The sequence below is a fragment of the Mesoplodon bidens genome (genome assembly GCF_964165515.1).
Source record: "Mesoplodon bidens genome assembly, chromosome: 7".
Taxonomy (NCBI): domain Eukaryota; kingdom Metazoa; phylum Chordata; class Mammalia; order Artiodactyla; family Ziphiidae; genus Mesoplodon; species Mesoplodon bidens.
In genome coordinates this window covers 41,974,414-42,000,073 of record NC_138164.1, presented here as the reverse complement: position 1 = coordinate 42,000,073, position 25,660 = coordinate 41,974,414, and the positions used below count along the sequence as shown (strand labels likewise).

The window sequence follows — 25,660 nt, the reverse complement described above, 5'->3', positions numbered from 1 at the left end:
CGTGAGCTATGGCCGCTGAGCCTGCGCGTCCAGAGCCTGTGCTCCGCAACGGGAGAGGCCACAACAGTACCACACACACACACAAAAAAAGACAAAAATTAACTGCCCTCTGTATCAATATATTAATGTGTTTCAATCACATATGTTTTCATGAAAGTTTAAACATAAAATCACCTTTAAGATCTAGGCCATGTGATCTGCTCCATGCCATGTCAGAATACACCCCGTGACGTTTACTTAACTTGTCTTAAGTGTGATAGAATTCTTTATACCTTGACAAATAACTAAAAGGAAAAAAAAAAACCCCCACACACAAAAGATGAAGAGCCTATACATTTGTCAATCTTGACTTATTTGCTTTTCTTGAGTCAGTTGGAGGTTTATAGCCACATTCTCAAAATCATTAACTACAATCTTCCCAAACAGGTAATTGACGAACAGATGCATTCTAAAACTTGTCAATAACAAAGTGCTATTCCACTTTACAGCAACAGTTTAATTCTATTTAGATACTAAAACTGAATACACTGAATACTGCAAACTTTATTCCCAACCACTCAGCAAAGTACTACATACCTTTTCAGATATAGGAAAAAAAAGAAAAAAAAAAAAAAGCATACGATTCTTCCTATTTTCATTTCCAAAGATACATCCCAATCTTAATGATCAATCAGCGATTTAAACGTCAACTGTAAACCCAGTATACTGCTGCTATGCAGTGTACTAGAGCAATAGAAGAGAGAGGACCTCAAACCCTCTGTTCCCTCAAATTCAAAGGCAGCCTTCCTGACCCCTCCAGACCACTACTGGACACAGGGAAGGCACACTAATGTTGCAGGACCCCAACCAACAGTCACCTGCTTTGTGATTACTTCCATGACACACCCTCACCAACACCAGAGTTTGCTGCTCCTACGGGACGTTACATGTATTTACTATTTTAACACATACCACAGTGCATCATAATTATGATTGCAGATAGATGTTCTAACAATTGAAAGAGAATGATGACTTTTTTGCTCTTTACATCTTGCTATTTCCCTTCCCATAAAATTTCTTGAAGCGAAACCATAAAATATACACAAACACAAAAAACAGAAAATATACAAAACATGTGCTTTGCACCTTAACGCAAACTTAAGTAAAATTAGTTCTGACAGTATCCGGCATGACAAACTTCCATGGTACAAATGAGAATGGACCAAGGTTTCAGCAGGTACAGGAGACAATCCAGGCATGAACAACACCAAGGAAAGGTAGACAGGAAGTAACATGGTGTGTAGGAAATCACGACACCAGTCTGATGGGAAGAGACTTAAACAAGACTGAAACTCACTTTCTAAACCTCCATCTCCAACTGGACAATTCGCAGGACACAGGTACACCAAAGTGGCCAATTTATTCAATCCCTTTAATATGGAGGAAGAGTTTAAAATTTTACTGGTTTAATTTGCCCCAAAAGCAACTCTCAACAGTTATGGCCTCTGTCGTCGGAGCTTTGTATGAAATTAAGTCAAAGTGTGGAGCTCCTTTGCCTTTTTTTTTTTCTCCTTAAAAAAGAAAAGAAACAATTGTTCCGAGTAAAAACAAACATATTCCAAAGCATGTGTACATTGAAAAGTAAAGAAACTTTATTAACAACTTCATAAAAACTGACTTAAAATTTTAAAAAGAAAAAAACATGAAGTCCTTCCGACTGGAGTCGTGTCTCATAGTGTCCTTTCTTTACAGAAATAGTCGTATTATGACACATATGCACAAGGATTAACACCATGACACACTGTACACGGCGGGCCCTGGCGAGCTCACCAGTTGTCGTCTGAGTCCAGGTCTCTGGGGAGGATCCACTCCACGGATGAGCCCAGCAGAGTCTGAAGCTCGTTCGTGAACTCCACCAGATCTAAGAGCTCCTTACTTTCTGGATTACAGGACTCCAGGTCTTTGGGGCAAGAGAATAAGAGACTTGCTGACACTTGCCGGCAGAACTCGGCCTCCGCGATGGTGACGATTTCCACATTTGGGAAATTGCAGCGGAATATGCAGGAGGACATTTGCAGTTTCTTGAGCAGGTCTGAGAGCAACAGCCAGTTACGAGGCCTACACCAGAGAAAGGACAGTGGTTTGAGTTTCCGGCAAAATTAGAGGCGCTCCCAACTATGAACTACCCGTCTCCTGGCGGTGAAAGGGCCTGCTACTTCCACTTTGATTACCCCACCCCCACCCCACTTCTCACTGTCCTTAGAAGGTCTACTTCTTCTTTTTCTTTTTAAATTTTATTTATTTATTTATTTTTGGCTGCATTGGGCCTGTTGCTGCGCACGGGCTTTCTCTAGTTGTGGCTCGCGGGCTCTAGAGTGCAGGCTCAGTAGCTGTGGCGCACAGGCTTAGTTGCTCCGTGGCATGTGGGATCTTCCAAGACCAGGGCTCGAACCTGTGTCCCCTGAACTGACAGGCAGATTCTTAACCACTGTGCCACCAGGGAAGCCCGGAAGATCTACTTCTAGCGGGGGAACTCTGGACTCATGTGCATGTGTTAAGAGACCACCTAGGGCGGATCAGCCAACTTAGACAAAAGCAGGAGCAGCGCCCCTGAACGAGCCTCGTTGCAGGCCACCCCAGTGCTGCCTTGGCTCTGGTCACAACTCAGGTCACCCCTCTCCAAGTAAGTGCACCCCGTTCTAGTCACTGGGGAAAACCAGTCTGTATGCCAACCCAAGGGAGATGGCAAACACCTCTTTGACCTCTCCTCTCCTCCGGCCCTCACGGAGAGAGCATGAGAAACACTCGAGGTCACCTGGCTTTCCTTGCCTTTCCCACACCTCCAACCTGCCTCTCAATGCTGCCGGGAGTGAGGCTTTTTCGAGAAGGGAGGTGGTACAATCCTTCCTGATACCCTGCCACGCTTTATCATCTCTATCCCGAATACAATGTCACCACAAAGGCAGACACGTTCCCAGCCTCAGAGTCCAAGGAGGATGCTACTCCTTAAGCACCGGGGTCAACACACAGCAGAGCAAGGTCTCCTGATGTGTTCACTCCAAAGGGTTGGTCATGGGGCACAGTGGCCCGACCGTGGGGACAAGACTCGATCTATGCAAATCTGAAGACACATAAGATCCCAGGTGCCACATACGGCTTTCTCTAATCTTATACGAGAAGCGGGTACACATCAGTATTGTCCCGTGGACCTCACGCGCCTTGGAAGGCCCCTATGGTAGCCGTTTGGGGAGGATCCCTTCCCCAAGAGTTTACTGACTGAAACTGTGCAATTGCAGTCGCTGACTCCCGTGTCCTTTGGGCTCTAGGGGTGTGTTCCAATGAGGGCAGTTGGCTGGGGAGCCCTCCCACCCCCAAACTTTTCTGGAAAAGTTCCACTGCATTATGTGAGGTCAGTGGACACTTGGTGAGGAATTCACTCACCCCCCAACGCAGCCAACCTCATCTACTGAAGGGGATTTCTAACTCCTGCCACCCCACAGAGCAGCTGGGCTGGCTCTTGACCACATGCTGGCCACGCTCACCCCTGAGCGACGGACACCTGGACGTTATAACACGGCAAAAGGGGGTCTTCGGAAAATTCAGATTCCAATAGGTCACCATAGGCCTCGTTGCTGTCATCCTGGTCCTCCGGTCCTGGGGGATTTGCTAAAACATCATAACCACTTTCATCATCTGGTTCTAACCGGGGGGGCAAACAAGAGAGAGGTCAGTAAGCTGGAGCAAGATTCCAGCTGTTCGCCAAAAAGGACTCTGGAAAAATTCTTTCCCAAGCAAGTCCTGCTCACAGCACCACCACCACCCCCAGAAGCCCAACTGAAACAAACAAGGCTGTTCAGCACACACAGAGCTGCCAGAGAACTCCGAAGAGCAACCGGGGCTACCGTCGTCAGGAGCCTGCAGGTTATTTAAACAGTCTGCAGAGGTGGGGGGGGGGGGAAGAGAGAGAGAGGGAAACAAGATAACGCCTGCTGGTAAGAGGCAAATGCTGCTGGAGTTCGGGAACATCTCACGCTGGGGCTGGTGTCACCTCCTGACAAGTCCCACTGCACACGCCTCCAGGTATCTGACTGAAACCTCCCCACGCGTCCACCCGCCTTCCTGAGGGACTGCCCGCCTCACCGCCCCAGCCTGCCAAACAAAAGCTAGCCTGGCTAGCCAAGAGTTTTCCAGCCCCCCACCTCGCAAAACTCAAAGTACGTATCTCTTCTTTGACAGACTAACGTTGGGCCGCTTTTCCCAGTAAAGGGTCACTTAGAGTAAACGGGGGGTGGGGGTAGGGGGAACCCAGGTGAAAGGCTGTGAAGTCACCGTCTAGATGCTTGAACAAGACCGTGTCTTGACCTCTGCCGTACCTGTTAAGAACTTCTCCAGAAGTTCGCTGTGGTTCACTTTCTTGATGGTTCTACCTGAGTACGTAGCCAGGGTAGGAACAGCACCGTAGGAGAGGAGCAAGCGGACAATTTCGAGATGATCATTCTTGACAGCATCGTGGAGAGGCCTAGGAGAGGTGCGGGGGATTACACCTGTGCACGCGACGCTTGCTTCTAAGGACACGGGGCAAAATCGAGCGTGTGCGGCCAAGCCTCGTAGGCGCGCTATTTCACCGAGGAGGTGAGTGTACGGTCGCTGCGACAAATTACTCTGTTATTTCAACACATAACCCTTTACGGGACAGGTGAAGGGACCATCTCAGGCCTAATTCTTCAATGCAAATCTCTCTTAATGCATGGCCCAAGGAGGAACTCAGGCCACGATGAAAATGTTTCCAATGAACTTAAATAGTGACAGACTGTAAGAAGGTAACATACGGCGGGGTGGGGGGAAGAACCCCAGCACCACGGAAGCAGATACGAGAAGCCATTGTTACACCATTACAAACAAAACCCAAAAAGTGCAGTTGGTAAAAGAAACTAGGGGCAAAGTGGAACCTCTCCTGAAACCAATTTGGAGATGAGTGATCAACCCTCTCGCCCAGAAGCAGTCGACAGGCAGGGCGAGTTCTCAGGAGGATACAGAGTCCTCCTGCCCGTGTCCGCTGGGGTCAGGAACACTGTCCGCAGTCCCATCCAGAAAGGATGCGATTTGGAAACCATGAACCACCAAATACCTTACGGTTTTGCTCATTTTATGACCGTCAGGAAAGCCCCAGTGCCCTGCCTCGTGGTGGCATCCCAGGTACAACCAGGAAGATGCTTGGGCTGACTCAGACATGGGCCTCTGGCCAATAAACCGAGGTCAAGGACAGAGTGGGGGCCAGGCCCGGGGATGTGGGTGGACACGGCAGGTCCTATCAAGCCAGTTGCCACTGGACCTGTCTGTACTCCTGCAACTTTCAACTCACATATATGTTCAAGATTGAGATTCAACAGACGCTGGTGAAGAGTCCAGGGTCTTAAAAGAGAACACCCCTGATTATTCATGCAGGCTCAACATTTTCAGGGACTTCTGTCCATAAGAGCGTCACAGAGTTTTAAAGTTCTATGTAAATTTGCCAGAAAGATCTGTCCGATTCCATTCTAGAGGACTCCGCCACCAGTGTGCTTACATGGCACTCACTCTCCATCTTTCCTTCTGGGGTTCCCCGCACACCCTGAGAACCACTGCCTATGCCCCAGCAGGGCCAGGCCAAGAGCAAGACCGCCACTGACCCGGTTCCATCCTGGGCACTGCAGTTGACATCGGCGCCATATTCAAGGAGGTGTCGTACGATGTTGAGCCAACCTCTTGCACAAGCCTCGTGCAGGGCACAGTAACCCGCGTTGTCGCGGTGGTTCACATCACAAATCTTGTTCTCCAGGCAGTACAAGACCACTTCCTACGGGGAGAGGAGAGGAGAGGAGAGGAGATACCATCAGACAACCATACAGTGAACCTTGTAAGGGTGACCTCCCCATAGCTTGCCGGTGCCCACTTTCAAAGGCATACATCCTTGGGGCCAAAAGCCCACCATGGCGCGGGCAGGCGGCAGGCATCCTGGTGGGGGGTGAGAGTGCGTGAGAAGGGCTTGGAGATGCAGACAGTGTTGTCTAATGCTCTGCTGCACCAGTGGCCTGGCCATGGGCAAGTTACCCTTGAACTTCTCCAAGCTTCCACAGGGCTGCTGAGAGGATGCATTCGGATAGCGATGGAAGCCCTCAGCCCAGGGGCCGACGTGACCAGTACAGAGGTGTCACGGCTGCTAACATCTTAGATGACACATTGCCAAGCACAGACCATTCTCACTTGATGGGTCTGTTCAGTCAGTGGCAGTGGACGATAACACAAGTTTAGATCAAAGTATGGATGACCAACACTTAAAGAGAGCTTCAATCAGCCAGAGAACATTCCCCAGCTTAGAGAAGCAGGGACACCCAGGTCACCTACATCCTCGCAACCCTTGTTAAGAACCCAAATCAGAACCTGGGCCTCAGATGCTCTTGTCTGTACGTTAAGTAGAGTTAAAGAGAAGCTCTCTCCCTCCATCCTCGAGGAATGACACAAAATGCCTCCAATAACCCCACCCTCTATTTTGCCTCACTCCACCCTCTCAAGTAAATATGAAAATTTTAGACTGATTCTGCCCCAAGTTAATGACAGGAACCTGATACACCACAGGCTGCAACCTCCACATTTCAAGAATCAAATAAAACGTTCACCCCCGCCCCCGGAGATGTTCTGTGTCAACACTGTGCATTAGAATCACTGTTATTAACCTTATTTCTTTGGCTTGTTAAAATATTAATATGAACCACTCCCAGTAAGCAGAGCAGGAACTTATTCAATGTTTTATTACCTTAAGAAAGTTTTCAGACACATCGAAAGCATTTGCCACCAGAAAACACGTTATACTGTTAATACTGGGTAAGTCGTGCCCAGCAGAGAGCCGGCAGGTTCTGAGAGCTGGGAGTAGGCAGAACGTGCATGTGGCCCAACACATGGTCTGCTGGGTAAGGGGGGATGGGATGGGGTCAGAACAGGCCTCCTTGTGACATCTCTCAGGTAACTTATCTGTTAAACCTAAAACGGGGGTCATTCTAGCTGCTCATAAGTGCGAGATGGGTTCTGTAAAACCTTTTATGCCCTTTGGAGGACACGCCAATCAAAGCTGACCACTCACTTGGGAGCAAACTAGAATGTTCCATTTGCTTACCACGTGAACCCAATGGGGCATGCTGGTAAACCTGGCCATCGGGGCCCTGTTACTTCAGGTCACTGCAGCAGCTCCCTTCCAAAACAAGAGGAGGAAGAGAAAAGGCACGCCCACGAATGCGTTTCTCCGTTTACATCCCAACCTGCCAGAAAGCCCACAATCCTCTGGGCTCCCAGGCCACCTGCCCCGAGCCCTGGTATCCAGGATACCGCATGAAGCTGCTGCTCTTTTAGCAGGCCCTCACTAGCCAGACTTCAGTGGACGGCTGCAAGCTAATGAGTTGTGTGCCCCAGCCAGGGAGAGGCCCTGTCACGTGGCTCTGGGATCAGGTCTGAACGCCACCAACTGCTGTGCACACATCAATTTACTCAACCCAGGGTTTATTTGCTGTGACAATCATGGCCTTCACCTGGAAACCTTCATCACTACTAGGGCAGATTCAAGGGTACCTAGAAATGAAAGGCCGTCCAAGCTGATGGGTAAGTCAACTCTCTTCTCCCGGAAGATGGCAGCAGAGGCAGCAGTAGCCCCACGGCCAGGTCAGACTTTTTGCCACGGGCTGTCCTAACTCAACCACGTTGATACCACTATTTACACAGTGCTTCTCATTTCCCCAGATGAGGACGTCTTCTGTCACCCACAGGAACCCAGGAGCTACCAGGAAAGGAAGGTAGTACCATCCTCATTCAACACTTGGAAACTGAGGCCCAGAGATATTAAACCCCAAGTTCAATTAACATCAAGTACTAGACCTATAACTCAGGTCTTTGGTACCTGGTCAGCTGGGAAGATTCAAAAGGCCCAAGAGGGCCCCAGTTAGAGGGATGCAATCCAGCTGTGACGAGCATCCCACAGGCCTTCTCTGTTGGGGGTCAAGTGGGCTAACTACACTATCCTAACTAGGAGGGTGATGGCCTCTAAATGGATGGCAACCATCGCCACCAACACTTTCTCTAACTGAAAGGTGAAGAGGCGGGGCGAGTCTGTCGACGCAACACATTCCTTGGTCTATTTTCTCCGCTAGAAATAAACGGGAGTGTCTGAAGGGCAGCCCAGCCATTCCCAAGCAAAGTCAAACTGCTTTTGTCGGACAGCTCTCTGTTCAGCGGCTATAAGCCGAATGCCATTACCCGCAAAATGTAACCATAAAGGCCATAAGCCCGACGTTGTGAGTTAATTAAATGCCTCATTAACTTTTTAAAAAACATGACTTATTCAGTTCATAGAAAATTTAACCATCACCGCTAAAGGCACAAGCATGTGGTTGCACACGGGCGTTTCAGCCTAAGAAATAGAAGCCTTTTTCCCAGGAGGGAAAGGTTTGAGGTCTTTGGCCACGCAAGTGATCTATTTAACGCGGATCTGAAGCCAGAGTGTGTTTCTAAACTTCCAGAACCAGATTATCATGACATAAAGCTCAGACAGCCTTTATACTGCACATGGTATCTTTGGCTAAGCAGAAGAAAATAACCAAGAATGCTGAAGACAAAACTTCAGGAAAACCCTCCCAAACCACACCCTTATCTGCTTAAGCAAACTGTCCTTCAATTTGAAAAGGTTGAAGCTGCCACATCTCCCAACTGGGCCATCATCCCAACATTTAAAATTCTGCCCAGAGAAATCCCAGAAAGTTGGATTCAAAGTTGAAAGCGTTCATCTACTTGTCACAATGTTCAGCATCAACACTGGTGATCTGTGGAATCTACATATTGAAATTTACATTTGAAGAAAAAAACAAATCCGACCGTAAACATTCCCAAGGCTTCCTGTGCAATCAAAGGCCAGGTAACCTGAAAAAGTATGGATCAAGTGCCCCTTGGTCCAGGCCTCAGAGCCACCAAACCAAAATGGAAACTGTCTTAGAGGACCAACAAGGGTCTTTTGACGTCTCTGGTCCCAAAGGGAGACTGCTGGAAATGATGCCAAGTTCACAGGTGGGGCTCGGAGCCCTGCCCTCCACGGTGGGTGCAGCAGCACCCCGCCCCCCCATCTCCAGCATTTGCTGGAAGCGGGAGTCTACTTTCTCAACCCTAACCCAAAAGTTGGGGTTAGGGGTCTCCCCCCCACCTCCAGCGTTTGCTGGAAGCAAGGAGACTATCTTCTCAACCACGGGGGGTCTAGCTCAACACTATGTGCAACATCTGCTCTGTCCTCCTAGGCGCCCGCTCTCAGCTCTTGGGAAACCAACTGGGTGCTCCTTGGACTTCACCTGCAAGTAACTGCGCTAACTACCACAAAGTGCTCTCTAGCTAATGGAGAGGTCTCCAAGAGACGTGTAGATATAAACAACAGCACATTCAACCCACAACAACAACAAAAAAACATCCCAAACTAAGCATAGCCCTAGTGCTTCCAACTTCCCACCCACAGTCATGCCTTAGGGCCAAGGCAGGCACACTTCCAAGGGCTCACGGCACTATGGACCGGGGTGGGGGGACACGACGGGAGACGGGGGACAGGGGCACAGAGCTGGCTGAGGGTGTGGGCGCCAGGGCTCCGGGCCAGCCTGGGTCCTGCCACCCCAGTGCTCAGCCACACCTCCACGCTCAGCCTGCTGCACCGCGTTTTACTGTCACCATTCAACTCCCAGAGGGCTGATGCCAGCACAGAAAAATGCCTTTGCCCTGTGGGCTATTACATCACAATTGCTACTGACAAGTATGGTGGGGGAACTGCACAGGGCATGGAGAGTCATCTGTCTCACAGAGGTTTTGAACTGTAAAAAGGGCAATTCCAGTGTGAGCCAGTCTTGCTGAGGAGCGTGGTGGGCTGTGGAGCACGGCTGGATTGCTACCTGTACGGGTATCAGCTAACCCCTCTGAGGCTCAGTTTCCTCATCCGAGAGTGGGCTAGTACGCGTTACTCCCAAGTGAACATGTTAAAAGGGTGAAAGGAGTTACTACAGATCACACGGGCTTAGGCAGATATCAGCTATCTTTCTATGTTGCTCTAGCAATAGAGGCCATCACTGTCATCAGCCGTGCTGGGTTGGGATACAGCAGTGTGGACAGGGAGTTTTGTGCAAGGCTCAAGCCCTGCTCCCCGCCCATCAGCCCTCGGCTCCCGTGCCCTCTCAGAAAGAGACTGCTCAGGTCTGCCCCACTCCCACCCCTACTCTGCACAGACACTTCCCACCCGCTACCCCACAGGGGCATCACTCTGCCCCAAACAGCACAAGTTAGTAGAGCTAATAACTACTCTCCTTCTTGCTATTCAGAATCCAAAAGGGCTCATTAAAATTCCCCTGGTCGCCAAGCCCTGGGTTAGGTCAGATTTTATATCAGAGATAAGTGAGCCGGACTGGCCGAAGCAGCCTACCTGCCTGAACGGGAACGGAACATCAGAGAGGCCTGCCTTTCTTTTCACACCACGACTGAACAAGCCACCAAAGAGCCCGCAGTGTGAGCGGGAGCCAACGCAAACACCCTGCTGGAACACCCAGCCCAGCCCGCCACGTGGAGGGGGCTGGGCTCTGAGACCCGCCCCCCATCCCCAGCCAGTGTGTCCCCCACCCAAGGAGCAGCAGCCGGTGGATCCTGATCCGGGGCACCCACAAGGATGCTCACCTCGTAGCCAAGCCGGGAGGCCTGCTGTAGGAGGGTGTCGCCTGCGTTCTTATTGACAATAAGTCTCCGCGCTTCTGGTGGCATCGGGCGGGACTGGGTGGTCTCTGGAGGGGAGCTTGAGCATGTCAGCTGCGAGGCCTGGGAAGATGGTAACAATTGCTGCAAACGGTCCAAGGGCTTCTGGTCCTGCTTGGCCGGCGAAAGATCATAGTCGGAACTGGGCTCAGGCCGCTCCTGAGTGGAGGAAAGCACTTTTCCTCCTCTCTGTCTGAGGGAGGCGGGGCGCGAGGAAGGGGCTGCATTTTTACTCGCTGGAAACTTCACCGCCACCCAGGAGACACGTCCCCTAGGAAGGGGCAGGGACGTTTTGGGGGGAGGGGTTCAGGAAAAGGAAAGCTTTGTCCCCAGAAGCAGAGAAGTAGGCAGGCGGGATGTGCCTGCAGAGGCCCGGGGGGCGGGGGAGAGCCAGGGGCAAGAGGTACCTTGCCATCCGCATTGTCCACGTAGGAGTCCCCTGGCAGCGGCAAGCCCCGCCTGGGCTCCTGAGGGATCAAATGCTTGGTTTTGCACGGTCGCTTCGCGGATGGTTTCTCGCTGTTGTCGGTGTATTTCTGCGGCAGGGGCGAAGGCTGCCGATCCATTTCTTCGTCCATGCACAGCACATCTGTCAGGGGGAGAAGCAGCGGGCGTTACACAGTTGTAGCCGGTGAGGAAAGAAAAGCCCATTGTTAGCACTGATCGTTGGAGCAGCTTCAGTTTTTAAAGATATACCAATTATGTTTTCAAAGCACTAATATTTTAATTATCCCACATTCAACCGGCAAATGGGCTAACCCACGAAACGCCAAATGGCAAGTCGCTTCAAAGGGCCGCAAGAGAGGGCAGAAGCCAGCCCTTTTTGCGCTCCCGTCCCCACCCATGGGGGGCCTGGGTGCTCGGGACAGGGCAACTGGGGACAGACAGCCTGAGGCTGGAATGAGGGCACTGACAAGCGCCCGGGGTCACCCAAGACTTCCCTTCCTGCCCAGCCCGGGCTGGGTGATGAGGAGCAGCCCAGGAAGTCGAGCTCCCACCTCACTGTCCATTCCATAAGAAGTGTGCAGGCTGAAAGGACCTCATGAAGAAAACTCGCCGCTCGCCACACGCTACTCTTGTCAACTTGGATGGCCCTCAGGTCCCCTCCAGGGCCGTTTCCCACAGAGGGCGGGTGATCCACCCTCCAGGAGCGCCCCCCACCCCGTGCGTACCTTGTTCATTGTCACTGCATTTAAGGGACTCCTCCAACCAGCTTCTGTTGCTTTGGGCCTCTGCCCTTTTCCTGCCAGGTTTCTCTTCGGAGATGCTATTGCCCTGGGGGGTGACCGCAGGCTGGACCGCCTGGGTCACTTCCTTCCTGCCCTGCCGGCCAGGTTTGCTCTCTGCTGCCGACACCTGCTGCTTCTGCCGTTCTCTAAGGTGCAGCAAGCGGCGCTGCTTTCTGGGATGGAGCCCTGTTAATTCAATGCACACCTCAGGTTGGTCAGCTCACTATAATGTGGCTCTTCTAAGCGGTTAGAGGAACTGTTTGTCATTTCCCTCTCAGGCCAGTCAGCTAATGGAGAAATAACTACAAATTAATGAAGAAGCCCCCCAGGGCGGGAACGAACTGTCTTACACATCACTAACAGGGGTGGGGGAGGGGAGGGGTGTGGTCACTGTGTTGGCTGGAACTTGTCACCAAGTCTCGGGAGGGGGCCTATTTGCCTTTGGCCACCTTTGGGCTCCAGCCCCGCCACCTGGCTTTGGGGGGGTGGGGGGTGGGGAGGTGTGAGTGGCTCCCCCCAGGGCTCCAGGGTGGGACTGGAACTTTCCACTGCTCCGCTCCAGGACTTCCGTAGGGTGCCCTGCGGGCCGAAGCGAAACCGAGCTCACCTTTGGAGACCCGTCTCGGCTTGGCTTTCAGCAGAGAGTTCTCCGGGAGCACAGTGGTCTCAGTGTGCTTCCTATTGCCAGAGACCTTGCGCTTTCTGTTCAGCCGGAGGCTGGGGCTGCGTGACGGGTCCGGGGCCGTCTGGTCGGTGAGGGACTCTCTGGGGGGCTCCGTGTCCATGTCCTCAGGAAGATCACTGTCTTCTGGGGCTTCGAAGGGGTCAGGTTTGCTTCCATCATAACACTCCCCTAGGGGAGGGGAGACAACCCGGAAAGGAGGGAACAAAGGTCACCAGGAGCAGGCAGGACCCCCATGCCCAAGGCAATCTGCTACCAACAGACCACCCCCCTTCGGAGACCAGGGGCCTCACACGCTGGAAGCACAAAACCCTCAGAAAGACGTCCCAAAGGAAGGACAGCTGAACACAGCCAGCAAAGAAAGCAGAAGATGAGGCGTGTAGCCCACTCACAATCCATCCTTCAAGGGTCAAGGTGAGGCATCTACACTCTCTCTCTATAGGCATGTGAGATAACTCCCTAACTGCTTAACTCTCCAAGGTGGCTTACTTTTAAAGGGGGGGTGAGTGACCTCACAGTAAGATCCAACCAATCAGGGCGGAGCTACAAATGACTATCCAACCAATCAGGGCGGAACTACAAATGACTATGGAAACAGCTGCTAGTAAACAAAAAAGGCTGATGTCATCAACAGACCAAATAGCCCCCAACTGCCATCTACACAGACATAGCACCAATGTTCACTTGGGTCAGCAGGGGCGAGGGTGAAGAAAAAGGGTAGGGAAAGAATGGTGGGAGGCTGGGAAGCTGGGGAGACCAAGGCAAGAGGAGCCTGGCAAAGGGAAAGGAAAGGCTTCCTGGTGCACACACAAGGGTCAAGGGCAATTTCAAAGAACTCAACCAGATTGCTACAAGTCCGTCTGTCCTCCTTCCACACCCATGGGGGGAAAAGCATTTCACTGCCATCGAGGGGCTGCTCCTAGTTCCTGTCTAGGAAGAAGGCCCTCAGTGACACCAGTCACCCACCTGGCACGTCTCCACGCCTTCCTTCCCAGGCAACAAGCATCTAAGGACATTTCAAAGACAAGACTCCAACCCCCTTCATGGGGGGGCGGGTGGGGGGGCGGCGGGCAGGGCTGAACTGCTCACACCCCAGCTCCGCCTGTGTTGCTCCTGCCCCCTCTGCTCAATCTAGCATCCACTTGGGGCTTTTCCTCCAATCACCCCAGCCTAACATTACTCCTCGCTTTTGCTCTAGCCAAAGAAACAGTTCAACTGCTTTGCTAGTCACATTGTTTCTAACACACAAATAATTCCATAATGATCACTGTGCTGTTAAAGAGTTCCCCGAAGATGACCCTGTGTCCATCACCGGCCGGGGGTGGGGGTGGGTGTATGAGTTTGGTATTTCGTTAACACCTGAGCTAAGCTCCCACAGCCCGTTTTTCTAGATGAAATCATGGACACACCCCTCACATGCTGCTCGCATTCCTCCTCCTCTCCCTAGACCACTTCAAGTATCACTCCCACTTCTGCCCAGCCGGCTGGTCCCCTGATCAGCCTCTCTTGGGGGCATTCCCAGCATTTAATGGCAGCCAGTTGTGGGGATGAACCTCACCCTGGCCTGGGCTAGCCTGACCTGTGTTCTCAATGGTGGAACACACTTAGCTTTTCTCCAAGGGTATCCCAAGGTGGGAGAGATCCCCATCTACTCTTGCCGGAATGGTGGAATCACCCCAACCGCGAGGGTCTCCTGTCATGGCAGCAGGAGAAACCCCAAACTCCTGGCCTGTGCTTACGGGTGATGCAGCCCAGGCTACCGCAGGCCCGGTGAAGACGGCGTGCTGCAACTCTCACTCGGGCTGCTCTGTGACCCTCTTAAACACTCGGGCAGGAATGGCGCCGCTTTACAACTCGGCCCACTTCACTTGTAAAGTGGGAATGTTACTGCTAGCCTCCCTCCAGGGTGGGCTTCATAATCACGGGCCGGGCTCAGCACAGAGAAAGGCTGGAAAAATCCCTTTAACCAAAAGATGCCAAGACTTTCAGACCAGCCTGAATCTCAGGCCTGAAATGTAGGAAATTTTAAGAGGTGAGCCCTGCTGGTTACACCATTGGACTTCTCTGGTCCAATCAGCCTTCCCTAAAAGCTCCGTGGGAGGGGACCCATGGAGGAATGGAAGGGCTACCTTAAGAACCCCCATGTCCAATTTGAAAGTTTCTTTTTCCAAACTAGGTCCATCCACCCTTCCCCCAACCCCGGAGCCTTTTAGGGCAAAGATCTCAATTCCCCTCAGCTAAGGCCCCCCAAGACCTTACGCTAGTGTGACCTTACCCAGGCCAGTAATAACCCTGAAGGACACCCACCCCGACTGCCCAAGATGCCCATGGCCACCAGCTATGGGGTAGAGGCTCCGTGTCACTTGGAGCTTCTCAAAGACTGTTCTAACCACGACCCACAGGAGGATGACCCTTGAGGGCAAAGGAGATGGGGAGATAAATAGATACACGGGGATCCTAACCATCAGGCTTTGCCATCATTGCTACTTTTGGCCCTTCTAAAAGTGGGAAGCCATGTGCCCTTGGTCACCCAGTCTAAGCAAGATGTGAACGTGGTCCCTGCAGCATGGTCCTATGACTCACAGCACATATATCCCAAATTCATTATGATTGTACCATAGCATCACCTCACAGAAGCATCACCACAGCAACATTTACAAGTCACTGTGGCAGCAAAGCACCCTCCCCACTGTTGAGCCATGCCCAGTGAGGCCTAAACAAGGTGAGAGGGTTCTGACTTGCTGGAAGGCTCCCCAGGATTAAAATCCCCTTCTCTGTAGCTTAACTATAATAGCACCTCCAGTCAGGGCTAACCTTGTTCAAAGTTACACCTGCTACACAAGGAGTGCAGGGGATCTCTGTTCCAAAGTAGTTTACAAACGTGCAAGTGCTCAGCTGGAAGAGAAGTTCCCTGAGCAAAGAAGTTTCATGAAGCCCCTCGACTGAGGCTTCCTCCAGCTCCTGGCCAGGCACTGCCACTGAGCAGGTCCTAGGCCTGTCCCAGCCAAGTGCTTGGCAAGGGAGATGGTTACTCCAAGTTTGAGAAGGAAGGGACCAGTGCCACCTTGCCCCGCCCCATCTTCAAATGCCACTGAGGGTTCCTAGTGATGAACTTCCAAGTCTGAGGAACCTCCAAACTCTGGTGAACTTCCAAAATAAAAATTTCACTCAGCCACCCATGTGATCATAAAGAATAAATGAGTATCTCGGCCACTGTGTTTTCAAGTTAATTCCTTTTTTTAAACAAGCCCCTAGCAACAAGATGCACCCGCACCAGGACAACCAGGGCCACGCAAACAGCACCCACCACCTTGGAAGCTCCTGGGCCCTCCATGGGTAGGGGCTGCCTCAGAAGGGGGAAGGCATCTTGAAGGCATCCTGGACCCTCTCTGGGACCCCTGCCCGCCCCAAATCCCCGCCCCAGCTCCCATGTGCTCACAGCTCGGCTCTCGGCCACACCGACACCCATGAGAAGGACCTGAGCCCATATCAGCTCAAGACATGATGGCCCAAGAACAAGAAGGCCCATTCATATCCAGCTGAATGGAGTGAACACCTGCTGGGCCTTGGACGTGGAGGCCGCAGTAAGAACAGTGGCCCCTTCAGGTGACCTTTCCTGACCAGCTATTTACAAACCCCACCTTTCTACAAGACAGAGGGTGGGTGGGGAACCCACCTCCGTTGCCCCAACCTTTCAAACGGAGCCCCTCACCTTCCCCAACCCTTCTCCTGCCCTCCCATGGTGGCCATTCATGGCTCACTGGGCCATGTCCCGGGTGCTCCAGGAAGAGACCCGTCGGTCAGTCTGAGATTGGAGGCAGGCGGTGGGGGGAGGGGGCTTTCGGAATCATCTGGGGCTCAGGCCCTGCTCCCCATCAGCCACACCGAGTTCTCGTCTCCACGCTCAGCAGGAAAGACTGGGAAGGACGCACACAAACGTCTCTGGGAAGAAGGGCGGGTGAGGCCACTGAGACGTGAAGGGCAGCGGCCACCCTGGGTTTGGCCACGTTGCTGGAGAAAAGGGCGAGAAGACTCGAGGCCGGTTAACTGCCCGCTGCCTTCCTCCAGCCTCCCTCACCGTCCACCCAGAACAGGCAGATCCCCTCCTCAGAAAAGTGCATCCCCGTGAACTTGGCCTTGCCCACTTTTACCACATCTCTCTGAGAAACTTCCCAAGAGCTGAGTTATGAGGCCACTCGGGAGGGTAAGGGCTGCATGTCAGCTGTGAGCACAGGCAAGGAGGGAGGCCTTCTTACTGCTTCACTCCAGGGTGGCCTGGACCCTCCGTTTTTCATTCCAATCCCGAGGGGGAGGAGCTCGGAATCGTCTACTCCAGGCACATCGAGAGCCCCATCCCTCGGGTAAGGCCGCCACTGACTAGCCCCAGAAATCCCCTTATACGGGAGCCACGTGGGACACACCGGTCCCAGTGTGGCTTACCCAGAACCCTGGCCACAGGCCTTTGTCTGACCCCAAAGATGAGCTGGGGGAGGGCAGTGCTCCAAGCAGCAGAGAGAAGCACACGCTGCTGCTGACCACAATTCTCCCGAACTGCATCAGGCACCCACGACCTAAGCGTGCGGGCCAACGCCGACCCTACGACTGGGTCCAAGGGCCTGGGCCTCCCAAACGTGCCCACCACCCCTGACCGTCCCGTCTCAGGAGGATGTCACGCCCACCCTGTCCTCGACGTTCACCGAGGTGCCCTCACTCACCATCACCGGTAAGGTTTCTGGGGTCCGGAGCAGGCTGCAGGCCACAGGCCACCAGCACGCACACTGAAGAAAGCGGGAGAAAGACCTCCACTTGCTGCCAACGCATCTCATTAGCCCAGGAAGTCTCGAGGGCCAAGCCCGAAGTCAACCCCAGTGGGGGAGCAGCTGAGGGGACCGCAGAGTGTGACTCGAGGCCAACACGAGCTTTCTCTCCAGTTCGGCCTCCAGAACAGAACACAGCCGTCTGGTGGGAAGAACGGCCTCGTTGATCCCACGGCCTCGGAGCGTGGTGTCAGCTCCTCATGACTGCAAACGAGCCTCCACAGAACACAATGATGCTCATCTCTCTGGGGCCTTCATCAGCCCTCATCGCACTTGAACGAAACCTCTGCCTTTGGAGGGAGAATCCGAGTACTCTCCACTCCCTCCCACAGGAGACTGTCACTCTGGAGGGTCTGGCTCTGGTTGCAAGTGCCATTCCACTGCTACCAAAAACCCGTGTCCGTACCTGCTACACAACAGAACACATACCTGCTACGCCGGAGGTCCTGCACTGCCATTCCTCTGCTCTACTGTATCAGACTATTACTAACTACAGGACTAGCATTGCTCCGGAAAAAGGAGACGCGTGCCAGGAAACAGCATTTCATAGGTGCTTCACTCCTGGATGTCGCAACGCTCCAAAGGACAACCAGCCTTGCAATCCACAGCTGGGAAGGGTGGCCAGAGCAGCCCGTTCTCCGAACAGCCAGCACCCAGACGCTGGGCCGTCGGAAGCGTACTGTTTCCTCTCACCTCCCTCGGCACTGGGAGCGGAACCGCCCCGTTCCCACCGATGTGGTACCACACGCGAGCCGCCTGGGTTCACTTACATCTCTCACTGTCGTTCTGGTCGGCAATGGCCTCCTCCGGGGCGACCGACTTTGGCTTTTTGTCCTGACTTCCTTTCAGCCTTTCCCAGTCAGCGGGGCTAAATTTGCGCACCTCGGAGTCTTTGGTCGTGGGGTGGCCGCCTTCTCGCTCTTTCATCTCCAACTCTGAGAAGCGCATCACTGCACGCTACAAAGAGAACGGAGATGGAAAAAAGACACACCTTACCACCAAAGCTATTTCACTGCCCTTACCTTAAAGGAAGGTATCTTCAAAGAAAAGTTTGCCCAAAACCAACCACAATTTATGATACAACTGAGATATTTTAAAATTGAACGATAAAAACGTAAGAGTGTCTATGTGTAACTAGTCACACACTCTTTTTTCCTAAAGCCATATGTATGTAGAGATATATGTGGTGTGTATGTATAGCCATACATACACTGTGGCATACAGACAGACATTCTCTTTCGAAGGTAAATAAAACAAAACAAAAACACGACGCAAAGAAAGCGAAACAAAAACACAACAGAAAAGAAAACAAATGCACAGTGAATAAAGACGACCATGGCCCACAAACTTCCCTTTGTATATTTGGAAATGAAATTTAACTCAAAAGGTTTATGGAAGATTCCAGTAATAAAAATTTGAAGAACTGACCTCACAGTAAGCAGCGGGTAGACAAAATACTGTCCTCTTGTAATCCTTCCATGTATGTAATTAAAATGGGCACTCAATGGATCATTTAGATAACTTCATCCATTTTTATAAGCATAAACCAATTGTTTTCTTAACATTGCAAAACAATTTGGCTTTATTTGTCTTTTAATTAAAAGTAAAATATCTTAAGGAAATTCCTATACAACATCTATCATTCACTAGCAAGTTAAATACATACTCTATCCCTTTAAGCAAGGTTTGTGTTTTTGTTTTGTTTGTTTGTTTGTTTTTTGGGTGGAAAAAAAATTGCACGAATCTCACAGACATGCGGCCGCTACACACCTCCACCAAGTATCACGTAAGGCACTCTAAGCAGCGCTTTTAGGTATATTTGTTAACGTACAGTAACGGCAGAGAAATCAAAGCGATTGATAGGTAAATGTCATGCAGTCTTTTAGACATCCTTCGCAATAATTAAAACTTCCGTTGTCAGCATTCGAGTGGAGTTCGCTTAAAATCTACAGAATAACTTCAAGTATCCACTTACGTCCCCTTACTGGACACATTTCAAACATTTAAATTATCCTAAGCTTCATTAACCAAATCAGCCCGGTGTCCTGCCCTATCATACCCCCGGCCCCCTCCTCTTCACACATTAAAAAAACCTGACAACTGGTCAGGCTCCTGAAATTCGGGTGGGGGGGGGGCTCACCTGCAATGCCCGCTGCTCCCGGCCGAGCTGACTGGAGTCTGCGTACAGTCCGGTAGCGACACACTTGAACCGGTCACCCACGTAACCAGCGGAGTTGGCGATTCTCTTTGCCAGCTTAGATGGCTTCGGGTTCAGAACTTTGCCATCGGTTGATCCTGCCTCGTCAGCTCCGTCTTTGGTGTAGGTGGGGGTGACGTCCACACTCGTTGGGGCACTGCCCACGCAAAATGGTTTGGGATCCTCTTGGGTTTTCCCGAACGTGACCGCAGAGCCGTCGCTCCCCAGGGTCGGCTCCAGGAATGGAGTCGAGACCGGCGTCGCCAGGTTCTCCTTGTTGGTTACCGCTGGAACATTCTCCTTGCTTAAGCCGGAGACTGGCTGGCCCGGAGCCTGTTTGAAAGTATAGGCTTCGTGGAAGTCACTGATGCGCCCCAACTCCTCTCTCAGGGCAATGAAATCCCGGTGTGGCTGTAGAGCCGGGTCAGGTGGGGGTTTGGTGGGCTCGGCACTCTGGCTGACACTCTCAGCTGTGAAGCCGGGTTTGGACACGTTAGCGTCGGTTTTAGCATCTGGCTCTTCCCGGAGGAGGTCTACATAGACAAGCTTGTCACTCTTGACAACGGTCTTCCCTTGATTTCAGCTGGTGCTGGGCTTTAGGTTCTTGTCCGCGGGGACTTCTGGATGTAACTTGGTGCTGCCGGCTTCCAGTATCTCAGAAAACCGGTTCCAGAGGCTTGGGTCCTCGTAGCGGGTCCTCTCGTGGGACCGGTACCTCCTCTCCGGCTTCTCCTCTTTAGTGATCTCGATGGGCGTATGAGGTATCAACATGGGATGCACCATGCCCAACCCCAGCGCGTCCTGGTAGGTCACAAACTCCGGCCCGCCCATGGGTAGCCCGTAGGGCAGTCCCGGCTTTGGGGCGAGGTGCCCAGGAAAGAGACTGCCATTGGGCAACACCGGGTGAGGGTAGACAGGGCCTTTGCCGTGTAAGGAGAGGGGACTTATGGCAATGCCCTTGGGCGCTGGGTAAGGCAGGTAACTCCTGGGGTAGGGGATTGGTGGGGACCTGAACGCCTCGTTTGGTGACAGAAATACTGAGCTCGGCGGGAGGCCATTCTCATTCGCTTTGAAGCTCGGCTCTGGGTTGCTGGCTTTGGCGCCCTTGCTGCCGGTGCCGCCGCTGTGCTTGGCAGGTGTGGTCGAGGGATTCGCTTTGAAGCTCGGCTCTGGGTTGCTGGCTTTGGCGCCCTTGCTGCCGGTGCCGCCGCTGTGCTTGGCAGGTGTGGTCGAGGGCTGGCCCACGTGCTGGATGACGGATGGCGTGGTATCCACGGAGCTCCTGCTGGTCTCGCTGCCCTCGGCGGTGGCATTTGGGGCCGGCGACGCAGAGGCTGGGCGGCCGGCGCTCGAGACCGACCCCGAAACGTTAGTGACCACGGCGTCGGCGGCACCCATGCGGGGACATGAAGAACTGCGCTGCTGCGGGATGGCCCAGTCCAAGGCCTTGTTTTTCAGCGGCAGGCCTTTGCCATTGTTCTCTTCGTTAGGACTTGGCCCGGGCACCACCCAGGACGAGGGAGCCGTGCTAATGATCTCAGATCTATAGATAGCACAGCCATTTCCTGGAGGAGACAAGAGTTTCTTTCGGAATCTCACTTCCGGAGAGCACTAGGCCGCTTCCAGCTCTGCTGTGAACCAGGACGGTGGGAGCCATCTTTTTCACGTGGTCAGCTTTGGAAGCACCTACATCCACCACTTTAGAGGACAAGTCTAGTGGCTTATCGGTGACGCCTTTGGTAACCGTCTGCTTCTCCAAGAGAGGAGGTGAGCTGCCACCTTTTCTGTCTTCACCTGCTGTTTTCCGGGTGTGCCCGGGAGCTGGCTGGGTGCTTTCGGCTCCTTCTGGAGCCTTTGGATACTTGCTGCTGCAGAGCCTGGCCGCGGGGAACTCGCTGCTGACCGTCACGTATGGCTTCGACAGGGTGACCGAGGGCGAGGTGGACATCCTGGCACAGTGCTTATGGAACGCGGAGTAGGTGTCCGCAGCGGCCTGGGAGGGAAGGTGGACGCGGGGTGAAGGCCGAGGCAAGGGGGGCAACAGGAGAGCCGTGTCCCCCGGCAGGCCGCTGGTGACCGCCTTGGCAGAGGGCACCCTCGGCTGCTTACTGTTCTGGATGTGGGGATACGAGTGGGAATCGACCGGGTTCCCAGGACTGACGCCCATCTTCCAGGGCAGGCTTTTGTCTGCGCAGTGGACCAGAGGCGGGATGGCTGGTGAGGCCGAAGGCGTCGAGAGTCTCATGGGCGAGGCCAGGGATGATGGGATGTGGGGACTGATGTGGTGAGGTGGCGGCAGGTAGAGAAATCGCTCCCCATTGGTACAGACCAGAGAATACAGCGGCTGGGCCACGCCGTAGGACTGCTGAGGTAGCAAGGCCTTGTACGTGTTCAGGGAATACTTCTTTGGCGAGTCGAGAAAAGGGTAGATGGCTGGCGTGGCCCCCTCCATGTAGGGATTGACCCAGGGCAGCCGCAGGTAACTAGCACCATTGATGTTGAGCGGGCTCTGTTTGTCGCTGGCAGGTCTGTCCAAGCCCAGTGTTTCTGCCGTGGGGACAGCACTTTTTTGTATTCCGGGTGGCGTTTTGTATATAGCACTGAAGCCATTTGGGGGCTTTCCGGAGACAGCGGAGGCCTCCACCATCTCGGGTGTATTCGGTTTGAACTGCATCTCTGGGTTTCTTTCGGAAGAAAACCCCAGACCACCTATGGTTGTGGCAGCCTCCCGCCCTTTCTCTGAGCCCAGTCCACACGAGCTAGAATAGACGATGTTTCCGGGGACACGCAGCCCTTCCCGGATCAGGCCGGTGCGTGCGGTCCATGCTCAGCGCTGCCAGGCCATCGATCCGATGGGCCGTGGTCGCGTCCACCTTCGCAGAAGAAGAATATGGGTATTACCGAGGACATGCCTTCAAAGCAGCCCATCCCAAAGAGAAACCGCGGACTAGCTCAATCGGACATCAGCCTCAACATCTGAGCCGAAACGGTTAAAAACTAAAGGATTCACAAGGTCTTTGGCCCCCGCTTATCCAGAATCCTCCTCTGCCTGCCGCCTCACCGTTGTCCAACTAGTGTCCTCAAAGCACGGAAAACGTTGGTCCCCTTAGACTTGAGGCCCCTGCATTAATCAGTCATCTATTAACTCTGGAAGATCCACCTTCTCAGCAGAAATTCTTTGCTGCAACTGAGGTGATACCAACTCCACTGCTCTCAGAACCACCCTCATGGGGTACAGAACTCGGACTCACCCTCCCCAGGCCCCAGTCAGGTTAGGGCGGGGCGATGTGCACTGCGTTTTCCCCGGATGGAGCGGGGAGGCATTCTTTAACATAACAAAAACCAATCTTCAGGGGGACAGTAAGGAATGAAGGACTTGAGCTGTCTCATTTCTAAATCAATAAAGAGGCCATGGGTCAAACTGTAGTTGTGTCTTTTGACTTCCTCTCCCTGGTATCTGAAGACAGCTCTGTTTCATATTTTACTGGGAAGGGAAACCCTAAGGGTCTACTTGGAGGCTACACATTTATCCAGCTGGGAGCACTGATGTGGCACGTAGCTTATCGAAGAAAAGGCGGCACGTATCCCACCAGTCACCAGGGGACGAGGACGTAAATGGCGAGCACAGCCAAGAAAGCGAGCCAGGAAGAAATTGGGTGAGGCTTCGTCCTGCGGCCTAGGCTTTCTACTCAGCCCTGCCCTGAAACACCCCGCCCCGCCCCCAAAAGGCCCTTTAATGGTATGCAAATGAATGCACGATTGATTACAGATCACTGATACTCAGCACATCAACAGAAGCCATTAATCTCTTACCACGTTGTGATTCAAGGGGTTGTCTTCCCTTAGTTCCAGTACGGCCTTTGAAGTGTCACCTTCGTTTACAGGAATTTTCCTATTTAGAAGGACACACCAACTTCATGAAAGCATTCCTCACTTAATCCATCTTTCATAGATTGCCCCAGAATAGACCAGTTTCTAATAACTCCGTTTTTCCAACTGCCCTTAAAAAAAAAAAAAATCCTCCCCAATGGCCCATATTGAAAGTTGTCCCCGAATGGTGATTCAACGGGACTGGGAAAAACAAAGGAAAGGCAGGGCAACAGGGATGTGAAATCACAGATGCTACGTCCTCGAGGTGGGTAAGGCAGGAAGTCTGCACAACCACGTCACCCTCACAATTCTTCCTCCAGAGAGGCCGGGCAGGACAGTCCGGGCTCTGCTGTCCTAGCAGACCCTTATAAGCTCTACCTGAGGACAGGAATGAAGTAATACAATGTCCAAAGCCAAAGTGGGGACCTCAAGGCTGGAGTCTGCGAGCTGGCTACATCAATCACTTCTGTGTTACCCGTGAGGACAGGCTTTCAAAACTTTTCCCCAAACAAAGTTAGGTACCATGTCCTATGAAACTGGTTTCCATGGTGATAATGAAGCCATATTTGACTGCCTCTATCAAAATGATGGGGGATAACACACTAATATCATACAAATGTCAGCTGCTCCAGGGAAAGCCGCACATCTGTGCCAGGCTGCTTGTGGCTGCCCCTGGAACTTGTTATCAGAGAGCATCGATAAAGAAAGTGCTTGGTGCCAACTTCCAAATCCCCAGGATAAAATCACTGACAAGCGGCAGAGAGAAGTTTCATCATTACCCGGAAGAGCAGCTTCAATTATCTACTGCTTAGCTGCCTCTACCCCGCACTCCAAAATTACTGATGAGGAAGCATAACAGAGCTGCCGGGTGACTGAAACCAGGAGCCAGTGGCCTCGCTTAACAGGTGGCGGAGGACGCAGAGAAACCCTGGGCTTCAATGGTGTGAAGGGTGGCTATCGTCCCATTTATTACTGAGCAAACTATTTGTTTTAAAAGCACATCGAAGGCCGATCCACCTGGGCCCACACTCCTGACATTTAGAGTTAAAGCAGCATATAGACTGGGATTAATTCTCCTTCGTAAATATGAAATAATAAATTAAGGACGAAAGTGCACTGAAAGGCCGCTTTAGGGGCTAACCTCTTAAAGGGCGGCAATGCTTCGCTGAGCCAGGTTGCCTGTTAAAACTGTAAATCAAGGGCCACCAGCTAGGCAGGAGATCTCCCCCCTACCCCCTTAGGGCCCACTCTGGCTGTGAGGACATGAAGGGGGGGCTCTGCTCAGGAGCCCTGAGGAAGGACCCACGCTCTCCCCAGGCCTCAGCCGGACACGCGCATTTACCTGTTGTCGCTGATCCCACACATGCGGACCCTCTCGCTGTTCAGCTGTGAACATTCCCATACGGGGCGGGGGGGGGTGTGTGCTGAAAGCGTGTCGTCTTCTTGAATGGCAGCTTTTCTTCAAGCGTCTAGTCTGTTTAAAACAAAAAGAAGCCCAGGAGGTTGAATAAAAAAGGAGCCAAAGAGGGAACAAGAGAAACCCTCCTTCTAGGCACTTCATACAGAATGCACTTGGGAAGGCAGACCCTGCTCCACGTTCTACAGATGGCCAGAAGCAAAGGAACACACCTGAGCCAGAGGTTCAAGGAGGGAGGTGGAACTTCCCTGGCAGGAGGCGCTGGGGATGCAGAGAGTTCAAGAGCCACAGGCCACACCATTCAAGGTACAGCACATGACACCCTTAACCTGCCCTTCTCCCTTCTCCCTTCCCCTTTCCCAGCCTTTTGGAGAACACACTTGGATCGAAAGTGGACGGTGCTAGATTCCAGGGAGCCCCACATTGACTCTTCTTGTGGCTGAAAGGATTGGGGACAGGGGTGGGGTGTGGGCTAAAAGGCACAACAGTCCGGTGTGGTGGCCCAAACTACGACTCACTTCCACGGCTGCGGTGCGTGTGACTTACAGATGGAGGGGTAAAAAGAGTCAGTGGGCTGGCGAGCCACCCCACCCGAGCCCTAGATTAGATTAAGCCCCAAACCTGGGTGGTTTGGCCTGGGAGCTGCAGAGGGAGGGGGCTGAGTAATTCAATGACGCC

The 25,660-nt window shown here is 52.6% G+C and overlaps 1 protein-coding gene and 1 pseudogene across 2 annotated transcripts in view; both read right to left on the bottom strand.

The window, feature by feature from the left end:
- LOC308620770 (centrosomal protein of 78 kDa-like) overlaps positions 1-25,660 on the bottom strand; it is a 1,829,729-nt pseudogene that overhangs the window by 1,121,532 nt on the left and 682,537 nt on the right. The window lies entirely within an intron of this gene.
- Positions 1,265-25,026, bottom strand: LOC308620092 (BCL-6 corepressor-like; the record flags this gene model as incomplete). The annotated part of the gene is given in 17 exon segments (XM_081239422.1): positions 1,265-2,097; positions 3,522-3,678; positions 4,353-4,498; positions 5,649-5,815; positions 10,696-10,959; positions 11,178-11,359; positions 11,943-12,185; positions 12,607-12,852; positions 17,397-17,664; positions 17,900-17,907; positions 18,269-18,455; positions 19,639-20,274; positions 20,278-21,245; positions 21,247-22,507; positions 22,509-22,568; positions 23,509-23,587; positions 24,908-25,026. Coding segments are annotated over 17 exon segments (5,283 nt in total), but the record flags the coding sequence as incomplete, so codon positions are not given.